This window comes from Chrysochloris asiatica, unplaced genomic scaffold (assembly GCF_000296735.1).
Source record: "Chrysochloris asiatica unplaced genomic scaffold, ChrAsi1.0 scaffold00064, whole genome shotgun sequence".
NCBI lineage: Eukaryota > Metazoa > Chordata > Mammalia > Afrosoricida > Chrysochloridae > Chrysochloris > Chrysochloris asiatica.
This window is the reverse complement of record NW_006408582.1, coordinates 6820191-6831670: the sequence shown is the minus strand read 5'-3', so window position 1 is coordinate 6831670 and position 11480 is coordinate 6820191. Positions and strand designations below refer to the sequence as shown.

Genomic DNA, 11480 nt, shown 5'->3' with positions numbered 1-11480 from the left:
GGGCATATGCACAAGAACACCCACACTTGCAGATAATACCCACTTGACCTGGCTTCAATGACTGGATGATCAGAGCTCAACTAGAAGAGGAAAGAAGAGGGAAAAAAGAGTAATCTGATACAATGTTGATGAACTTGACACACACCTATGGATGCAGTAGCTCAAAAGAGGGAACAAATCTTCTTTACAGTGAGGATTATTACCATCCCCTCCATATACAGAGTAGATAGGGATGGGCAACTTGGACATTGGCTACCCAAAATGGTGGGGGGGGGTGGCTACTAAGGAGCTCTGGTGCTGTAGTGATTATGAGTCAGGCTGCCAACTGCAAGGTCAGCAGTTCAAAACTACCAGCGGTTCTGCGGGAGAAAGATGAAGTGTTCTGCTCCCGTAAAAATTTACAGCCTCAGAAACCCTGTGCAGCGTCACTATGAGTTGGAAACGACTCCATGGTACTTAACAACAACAAACAAACAAAGGCAAGAAGTGACTGGCTTACAAGCTTTCAAGAGGGAGCCCAGATCCAGAGGGAGTAGAGGAAGGTAGAATCTCCACTGAGTGGTATCCAATCTGTCTGGGCGGGGCTTTTGTGATACAATAGTGAATAATTGTTATCAGGACTGATTGTGAGGGTTGGCAATGTAAAGGTAGACATTTTTTAGCAAAAGGAGGTGAGTAATTGACTTTGCAGTCTAGGAGCAGAGGTCCCTGGGACCATCAAGGGAGAAGAGTGGAGAGCGGGACCCTACCCAGAGAAACAGTGACACCAGAGATGGATGCGGAGATGATGATGTGGGAAGATGGAGCGGCTGGGGTCTTTAGACCCAGAGAAGTAGAGGGGCTGTGTGTTGATGACCGGGGGCGGGGAGCAGGCTTGCAGGGTATACCCTTTGGTTGTTTGATGATGCATGGAAGGGACTGTAACCATGGCAATGAAATGATATACAAAAGGATGAATATAAAGCTTATGTTCTCCCATGTAAACCATCACATAATTCACAATAAAACATAAAAATGTTATGTTAAAAAAAAAAATGTTAAAGAGCAAAGATGTCACTTTGAGAACCAAGTGCCTCATATGAATGTGAAAATTGGACAAGGAATAAGGAAGACCATAGAAGAATCGATGCCTTTGAATTATGGTGTTGGAGAAGAATATTGAAAGTACCAGGGACTGACAGAAGAACAAATCTGTCTTGGGAGAAGTACAACCAAAATGCTCGTTAGAAGCAAGGATGGCGAAACTTCATCTCTAGTACTTTGGACATGTTGTCAGGAAAGACCAGTCCCTGGAGAAGGACATCATACTTGGTAAAGTTGAGCATCAGTGAAAAAGAGAACATCCCCCAACTAGATGGAATGACTCAGTGGCTACAACAATGAGCTCAAACATAACAACAATTATGTGGATTGCACAAGACCAGGCAATGTTTTGTTCGGTTGTGCAGAGGGACACTCTAAGTGGTAAGTGATTCAACCACACCTAACAACAGTGATGGACTCCAGTGAGACCTGTCATTTTTACTCAATTTTAATGACCCCCAGTTACAATGATACTTCGAATTCTGTGGTTTTGTCTACAACAGATACAAATTCACACTCTTATTTTCATTGCTGTCAGTGTTTTATTCTCACTAGTTTTGCCTAATTTCCTGGTTTTAGCTACAATATTTTGATAATTAGTATTTGTGAACTTTTACTGATAGTTTTTTTGAGAATGAAGTAGTCATTAAAGAAAAACAAGGAGAAAAGTCAAAAAACGCTTCTGCTCACTTATTAGTAATGTGATAATGGTGTAAATCAATGTAGGAAGATTTTGCAAGACCAGTTTACTGTTATTATTCCTATAACCTAAGAAATACTGCATTTAAGCAATTTGCATCTATATTTATCACATCATCCTGGTGTGATGCTGCACGATAAGCACTGGACTGCAAGGCCTGTTTGAACTGAAAGGTCAGTTCAAACTCACCAGCTACTTCTTGGAAACCCTATTCATGACCAGTCAAACCAACTCGATGACACATAACAATAACAATACCCTATGATTCAAATGGAGTCCTGGTATGGTGCTGTGGGTTCTTATGCCAGACTGCAAAGCCATTTGAACTGCAAGGTCAGTGGTTCTAGCTCACTAGCTGCTCCTCGGAAACCCTATACAGGGTCTCTACGGATCGGAATCGACTCAACAGCATTTAATAACAATGGTGATTAAAATTGATATAAAAAATTACTAAGGATTCTGTATGGTCAGGTATGGGAGGATGTCAGTGGTGGGGAGGAGGGGGCAACACTATGAGTTACCACACCTGTTGACATCAACCCTACTGGAACCACTGCAACTTCTATTGCAAATTAGCATCTTAGATGACAATACTGAGTTCTAAACTATTTATCTTCCATTATTTGTTAGAATTTGACTCTGTAAGAATGTTTACTTTGGGCCAAATTGCTACAAGATTGAGGTCCTTGCTGCTAATGACTTGAAAATCTCAGGAGTAAACAAATCTGAAATAGAATCTAATCCTTCAAAGCTGCACCATGTCAGACTGTACATTAGAAAGTCCTTATTAGTTGTGAGAGGGTGTACAGTTCCCTATCTGTGGGGTGCAGGGAGCATGACACTGCAAACTCCAGGAGGTGCTATTTGCACCAGGTCCATGTGAACGACACCCCTGGAGCTGTTTGGCAGTTGCCTCAGGATTCAGAAGCCAGAAACAATCCACCTGGAGATGCTGATGTCCTGGGAACTCATACAGACTTCTGTTTCCTCACAGACACTTTCCTAAAGCCTTCTGCATCCTGAAGTCAACTCTGTCATTATTATAGTTGACACTCTCGGAAGGAAGCCCACAAGGGGACCCACATCTCTGCAAATCCAGCATGATACCTTAAATATTCCGGCAACTGGAGTTTGTCAGTCTTGGTAACCACCAGAGCAATGTCCTTGCAGAAACCCCGTTGGCTGGCTTTGATGCTCTCATTGAGAAGGTATTCATGGGCTCTCCCCCCAGAAACTCTTTCTATGTCACTGATGACCCAGATCACTGAGCATTTGTCAATGGTCTGTAAACATAAACACAATAGATATGAGAATATAAATGGTGTCTTCTTTCTGCAGCACAGTTTCTTTCCCTTTTTATTGTGCTGAATCTTTTTTCAATATTTTTTTTAGTGCCGTCAAGTCAATTCCAACTCATAGCAACCCTGTATAGAGTTTCCGAGGAGCGGCTATTGAGTTTGAACCACTGATCTTGCAATTCAAACTGATCTTTTGCTTGAGTGCTTATCCTACAGCGCCACACCAAGACTCCTTGTGTTGAATATCTGTACATATGTATTTGTATTGAAGCGCCTGGGCTCCATTGGATAAGCACTGAACTGTAAGCCCACCAACCACTCTGAGAGAAAAAGATAAGGCTTTTTGTTCCAGCAAAGATTTAAAGCCTAGGGAACTCTATGCATGGTCTCTATGAGTAGGAACTGACTGGATAACAACAACATATATATCCATACCTATATCTACATACATATATATATATATATAAATTTGAACCAATTTTACAGCACTTAACACACACACATATATATGTTGTTGTTAAGTGCCATTGAGCTGGTTCTGACTCATAGCAGAGCCACCAACCTTGTGGGTCAAACCGAACTTCGTTTATCCAGTGCATTATCCTGCAGTGCCACACCAGGACTCATATATATAGTTACTGAGGAGTGGCTGATGGGTTTGAACCTCTGACCTTGCAGTTTGCATGCCAGAGTTTATCCCACAGTGCCACACAAGGATTCTGTGGTATACACACACACACACACACACACACACACATATATATATATATATATATATACTGGTGTGTCACTGGGGGTTAATGTACTGAACTGCAAGCTTGATTTGAACTACAAGGTCAGCGGTCCAAGATCACCAGCTACTCTTCAGAAACCCTATACAGGGTCGCAATGGGTTAGAACTGACTCGACGGCACATAACAACAACTTATATACATAGTCCTGGTGTGATACTGTAAGATAAGCACTGAACTGCTAACTGCAAGGTCAGTGGTTCAAACTAATTAGCCACTCCTCAGAAACCCAATATAGGGTTGCTATGAGTCAGAACTGACTCAGTGGCACAATAATAATAATATATTAATATATATAGCTACAATAATTATATAGCACAACATTCAACAATTTCTACATGTATAATTCAGTGACATTACATTCTTCATGTTGTATAGTTATTATCATTACCCTTTTCCAAATTAACATAAACTGATTGTCCCCTAAACAAACTTAAGCAAAAACTTCCCCTTTCTTTCACCCTGATGACCACTGATAGTCTGTGGTTTCTATATACTTGTTTATTTCATGTAAGTGAGATCATACAGCATTTGTCCTTTTGCAATTGACTGATTTTTCTCCATATAATGTTTTCAAAGTTCATCCATATGTTCACATATTGTTGTTGTTGTTAAGTGCCGTTGAGCTGGTTCTGCCTCACAGCAACCCTGTATAGGGTTTCCACGGAGAGGCTGGTGAGTCTGAACTGCCAGCCTTGTGGTTCAAACTGATCTTGTGGTGCAGTGCTTTATCCCACAGTGTCACACATATGTTATTAAATACTGTTGAGCTGGTTCCGACTCATAGCGAGCCTCTATAGGGTTTCTGAGGAGCAGCTGGTGGTTGAACTGGTAACCTTGTGGTTTGCTGTCCAGTGCTGATCCACAGTGCTACACCTTTTATATACTCTTATGTATAGTAATACTTTATTGCAGATGTATATCACATTTGGTTTATCCATTCATCAGTTGATGGACATGCCACGATGCATGTTGGTGTAGAGGATATAATTTCTCACTTATTCTGTGCCCAGTCACCAACTTCCCCTCCAGTACCACATCTGACTACTCCTCACCACACACTCTATTCTCTAGCCAGACTGAGCCACCTGCAGTTTCTCAGGTGTGCCTTGCTTTTGCATCTCAGAGCTTTTGTTCTTGCTTCAGCCTCCACGTCACCTGTACTTGCCCATTAAGGCAGTGTAACGAACACTCTGCAGATGGGTTGGCCATCACTCCTCTGCATCCTATAGTACCTGAACTTACCCTATTTCTCAGAGTTACTGCATAGGGTCATTGTTTGCCCCACCAGATTGTGAGGGACTTGATGGGAAAGAACTGTACCTTCTATCTTGGAATCAAAATCACCTAAAGCACAGAGCTTGGCACCTACTAAAAGCTGAATAGATGTCTGTGGTATTGATGAGTGAAAGACTTTGAGAAATCAGACTTCCAAATCCAGATCCACCACTAGCTTGCTTTGTCTCCGTTTTCCTCTAGGTAAAATCCATTGTTTTTCAAGAACTCCTTTTGGTTGTCTTTCTACCCCAAAGCTGTCACCTCATGGTGTCATTTTGAAGATGCTTTACCTTCCTTGCATGTTTGGTACACTATCATTATGTGGCAACTGGGGGCCATAAACCACATGATCCAAGTTGCAAAGTTCAATGAACATTCAACTACAACTTATTAATAGCATGTTCTTGTTGTTGTTAAGTGCTGTTGAGTTGGTTCATACTCACAGCGACCCATTAGGGGGTTTCCAAGGAGTGGAAATAGTCTCTTCCTTCCCATTTGACAAATTGTAAGCAATTTAGACAAGTATCAGGCTGCACAGTAACAACAACAGATAGCAAACTGCTCAATAGGGTTGTTGTTGTTGTATGTTGACTTGTTTCAGCTAACCTGTATAAGATTTACAAGGAGTGGCTGCAGGGTTTGAGCTGACAGCCTTACAGTTCAAACCGACTTTGCAGTCCATTGCTTACCCTACAGCAACACACCAGGACTCTAGAATTGGGTTGTAGAATATATAATGATCCCAGTCTGGGAGTGCCTGGGGTTCTTTCACTCTGTATTCCCCAGTGGCCCTAGGAAACCAAACCAGTTGCCATTGAGTTGACCCTGCGTTATGGAGACCCCATGTGTGTCACAGTGAAACTGTGCTCCATAGGGTCTTCAGTGACTGCTAGTTCAGAAGTAGATCTCCACGTCTTTCTTCCAAGGCAACTCTGAGTAGATTCAAACCACGAATCTTTTGATTAGTAACTGAGTGCATTAACCATTTGCATCACCCGAAGATTCCCTGGTAGCATAGTGGTTACGAATTGGACTGCGAATCTCATGGTTATCAGTTCGAAACTACCCTGTGAATCACGGCTTGGTTTCCTGTGTCTATGGATTTACCTACTCTGGAGCGTTCACCTACATGGAATGTTTCATCTGCTACAGCTGTTCTGTAGGAGAAAGATGAGGCCTTCTGCTCCTGTAAATATTTACAGCCTCGGAAACCCTGTACAGGGTCGCTATGAATCGGAACCGACTCCATAGCCCATAACAACAACAACAACAACAACAAAGATTCCCTTGGTAAACTATAGGTGCTGAATAAATTTGTTTATTAACATGAGAAAAGGACTTCAATTTTAAGTGATGACATTTTACAATAGCTGAATTTCAGGCCCTCCAGAAAGCTCCTGACTGCCAAGATCTGGTAAAATTGTTTTTGTTGTTAAGGGCCATCTAGTTGGTTCTGACTCAGAGACCCTGTGTAGGGTTTCTGATGTTGTAACTCTTTGAGGGAACAAAAAGCCTCATCTTTTTCCCACAGAGCAGCTGGTGGGCTCAAGCCACCTACCTTGCGGTTAGCAGTTTAGTGCTTATCCTACAGAGCCACCATGCTACCCCTGGTAAAATTAAATGACACAAAAAGCACATTTATAAAACAAGAGCACATTAGAAACTAGACAGGAGAACACCCTTGTCACCTCTATCCTTACCTATAAGAAAGGTAGACCTTGGAGAGATTAAGTGAGTTGCTTAACTTCTAAGTGGCAGAACAGGGGCATCTAAATTAATAATAGCTTAGGGAAGGCAAAGCTCATAGTCGAGGCAGGAGCACGGCTCATTGTCCTCTCTTCTCCCTGAAAAGAAGGGAATCTGTAGTAAATTCTTGTGAGGAGGATATCACAAACCACAAGAATGCAGAAGCATGCAGTCCAAGCACAATATGCTTGGAACCATCCCTTTGCTTTAGGCCGACCTCCTCAGAGTGCTTATTCCAAGCCAGATCTGCTGGCTCCTCTGTTCTGAGTGGCCTTTGATAAGTTGCCCAGTGTATCTGAACTGAATGCAATCATTCAGTGAGAGTCTGGCTGCCTCGCTAGCTTGCTGCTTACTTGGCCTCAACTAGAACTAGCCAGATTGATGATTCTACTCCCAAGAACAGAGATCCTGCAGAAACAAGAGCATGCATGGCCCTGTCTGAGCAGGCTGACCAAGGGAGAAAATGATGGGGCTGCTTTCAACTTAAACAAAGTGGGTACAAGTTATCCACTGAGACGTTAGGGAACCTGCTCGCTGATTCAAATTCTGCCACTCACTAGCTGTGTGGTCTAGTGCAAGTTACTTCCCTTCTTTGGGCCTTTGTTTCCTCAATGTAAAAAGAGGGCCCAGACGAGCTTATCTATAAACTGTCATTATGCTCTGGGTCTTGATTGGAAACTACAGTCACAAAGCTCCTCCAGCTCAGTTATTCATTTTAAAGAAATCAGCAGATTTTAAGTTTATACATAGCAGGGAACCAGTCATTCTGATGGAACTTTTTGGCAACTGCTGTACCGATCATGTATCACTGATGGTGGCCTTCCCCTTGGTCATCTCCAGCACTGGTCTTGTGTTCCTGTGTTCCCCTAGCCTATGATGCCCTTTCTTTCTCGGCCCACACAGGTCTGTAACACCTGCCATCCAGGGGTTACTCCAGGAAGTCAAAGTCTGGTACTTCGCCCAACTCTCCCAGGCTTGTCTTCAGTGCTCCGACTCATGTCCCTTATTCCTCTAGCCACCTGAGAAGACTCCTCCTTCCCCAAGCATGCCATTCTCACCCTGTATGTATTCACTTAAGCTGTTCTTACCTGGAATGGTGGGGTGTGGTTCCATTGCCAATCTCATTCTTTGCCTTGTGGGGTCTGAGCTTAAATGTCCTCCCAGAAGCCCCACCTGACTGCCAAGATCTGCTAAAATTGTTGTTGTTAAGCGCCGTCTAGTTGATGCTGACTCAGGTAGAATCAGTCACTTTGTGCTCACATTTTCATTGCATCGATGTATGGTTTCTTAACTGATACATTTTACTCTCTTTTGGACTGTGAGACTTAGGGGCAAGGACTCTTTGTTCATCCAGAGTCCAGTACTAACTTGGGAGGATGCTCAATGGATATTGGTTGGAAGCAATTATTACTTTTGAATGTGCATAACACTTTGTACCTCTCTTATGTCTGACATTTATTTAGTCACTTACATATGTTCTCTCTCCTAGTAGACAGAGATCTATCAGACTCAAAAAGTAGCATAGTGAGTTTTGCTTTGGGTTGATTAACTGCAACGTCAGCAGTTCAAATCCACCAGACACTCCATGGGAGAAAGATGAGGCTTTCTGCTCCCATAAAGATTTATAGCTTCAAAAACCCTATACAGGGTCACTGTTGTTGTTGTTAAGTGCCATCAAATCGGTTCTGACTCATAGCGACCCTGTATAGGGTTTCCAAGGAGCTGCTGGTGAGCGTGAACTGCCGACCTTGTGATTCAAACTGACCTTGCAGTTTAGTGCATTAACCAGCAGTGCCACACCAGGATGTCACACAGGATCACTATGAGTCAGAATTAACTCAGTGGCATATTACCACCACCACCATTAGACTCTGAGTCCCTTTAGGGAAGACTCTTTTGCCTTTGGCTTTATTTTCATTTTTGTTGACTTTTTAACTGCAAAAGCAATATACATTTGTGTAAAATTTGCAAACAATACAGACGTGCACATAGTAAAACTTGTCAGTAAACCAGAAATTACTGTTAACAGTTGATGTGTATCCTTTCAGGAGACAGTATCTGACACTTACTATGCATTTACAGACATAATACATACATGCTTCCTAGCAAAATATAGGCCATGCTCTTTAAGTTTTCATTTATTTTGTTTTAACACATACGATATAGAAGGAGTTAAGAGCATAGCTTCTTGAGCCAAATTATCAGAGTTCAAATCCCAGATCCACAACTTACTTTACTTAAGACAAGACCTAGCACTTACTACATGCTCAGAAAACATCAGCTGTATTTGTTAGCTATAATCTTTGTCCCAGTGCTTAGTATAGTAACTTACATATGACAATGGATTTAATGAATGAAAAACTAATGAACAAAAATATAAATTCTTAAAATACCTCAATTTCATATTACTAGGCACAGCTCAAACTGCCCTAATGCTTACCTGGTAGACACATCTTGAGGTACCTGGTCATTTTATACCCTTTGAGAATTGAACTTTTGCCTGAGACTTGGGCTAAAACAAGTGGTCCTTCATCTAAACCCCCACTTTCAGCCACAGCTGATTGCACTAAGGATAGATATCTAATCCAGAGAGAGTGAACACATATATTGTTGTTGCTGTTAAGTGCTGTCTAGTTGGTCCTGACTCATAGTGATGCTGTATAGGCTGGAAATTTTTGTGGGAACAGAAAGCCTCGTTATCCCATGGAGTGGCTGGTGGGCTCAAAGTGCCAACCTTGTGGCTTTCAGTCCAATGTTTATCCTACAGAGCCACTGAACTTCTAATACATACATTAGCAGGGCACTTTTTACTTGGCCATTAGCATCCACATTGTGGAAAATAGCCCTGTTTTTAAATGGTATATCAGTTCATGTACTTACCACTGGCTACAGTCTCAATGTCTTTAACTCCTTAAACTTAAACTCCTTAAAAGGTAAATTTGATTGATTACTATCCAGCTAATGTGGCACACAACAACAACAACAAATACATAGCATTGCTGTTGTTGTTAAGTGCTGTTGAGTCAGTTCTGACTGATAGCACCTCAGTATAAGGTTTTCAAGGAGTGGTTGGTGGGTTTGAACTGCAATCTTGACAGTTAGTAGTCCAGCGCTTATCCTACAGCACCACACCAGGACACAAACACATATATTGTGAGCAGTAACCAATCAGATCCTAGTTGCCAAGTAAGGAAAGAAGTAGGGCTCTGCAGAGAGACATAAAAGAGAAGCTGAATCATACAGACGTTGTAGAGAAAAATAAGAGAAAGAAAAACAAGCTGCTATCCTGGGAGATTGCCATGAAGACTGGCTCTGTCTCATGAGACTCTCCGACACCCTTTTGATAAACCTTCTTCATTAAGAAGCCAAGCAGAAAGAATGAGAGAGGGGTATCCGTTCCTTTCAATCAAATATGGTAGCAAGTTCCTGGCTCCTTGGTGTTCAGTTGCCAACATCTCTGCTTTGTGCCTAACTCTTGGCCACCCTGAATTGCTCTACCCTCTGCTTATTTTTAGCTCTCTCTATTTGCTGGTCCTTTGCATACATCAGGTCCTCTTGTTCCCAGCTACCAGGTCTATTTCATGATTCCTCCCTCCCCAACTTCTCTGGCTACCTATATCCTGCGACTGCCTTGAGATGTCACACAGAGAAAGCAGAATTTAATTCCAACTAAATCATAAAATCTTTTTAACCTGAAAGCAAAGATTTCCTTATTGCTTTACAAAGAGTAGAGGAGTTGAGGCAGAAGAAAATGAAACCATTATGAAAAAGAATCACCTTTTTCCACATCTCATCCCTCTTGCTGTTGAAGTCGCCTGTGCCTGGAATGTCCACCAGCACAACCCCTTCTGGAATCACCTCAGATTTGGGGAGAATCACCTCCACACATTTGATCAAGGGCCAAATTTGTGGCCCAGCTGACTCTGCATTGTAACCTTTCCTCTGAGCCCGGATGTAGGGGTCCAGCTTGACAGACAGCTCTTCTGCCTGGGGAGAAAGGACAAAGTCACCCACACTAGCCATTCTCATAGCTCATGTGATTCAGGTTTGTAGATGGTACACTCAGTATTGGTCAGTGAGCCTCAGGAGGCCTGCAATCCAATCTTCAAGGTCCTGGACTTTGAGACCTAGAAAAGACCTGGGGATTAAGAAGTTTAAGCTCCTTACCAAATAGATGACAAAATCAAACTAATTTGACTGGGGCCTCAGGAAGTTATCTAGAGGATTTGTTGTTGTTAGGTGCCATCGAGTTGGTTCCAACTCACAGCAATTTTATGTAGGGTTTCTAGAGCTATAAATCTTCATAGGAACAGATAGCCTCATCATTCTCCCACAGAGTGACTAGTGGGCTTGAACTAGTGACCTTGTGGTTAGCAGTTCAGTGATTATCCTATAGTGTATAGAGGATAATAATCATATATTCTAAATTTTATTTCAGCTCTAAAGTTAATGCAATTAATGCCTTTCTAAATTATACAGAGAGAATTCTTCTCACAAGCCTAATGTGAGCATTTTAATTATCAGAAAACCAGTAATGACTGTTGTTGTTAAGTGTAAGTGTTAAGTATTGTTGTTAAGTGTTGT

The 11480-nt window shown here is 42.0% G+C and overlaps 1 protein-coding gene across 1 annotated transcript in view; it reads right to left on the bottom strand.

Moving 5' to 3' along the window:
* Positions 1–11480, bottom strand: part of NUGGC (nuclear GTPase, germinal center associated) — a 67640-nt gene that overhangs the window by 49764 nt on the left and 6396 nt on the right. The window contains exons 5-6 of the mRNA XM_006864432.1: positions 10674–10883; positions 2891–3066 (exon numbers count right to left, since the gene is read on the bottom strand). Of these exons, the coding sequence (XP_006864494.1) occupies positions 2891–3066; positions 10674–10883 (386 nt within the window). The remainder of the gene's footprint in view (positions 1–2890; positions 3067–10673; positions 10884–11480) is intronic.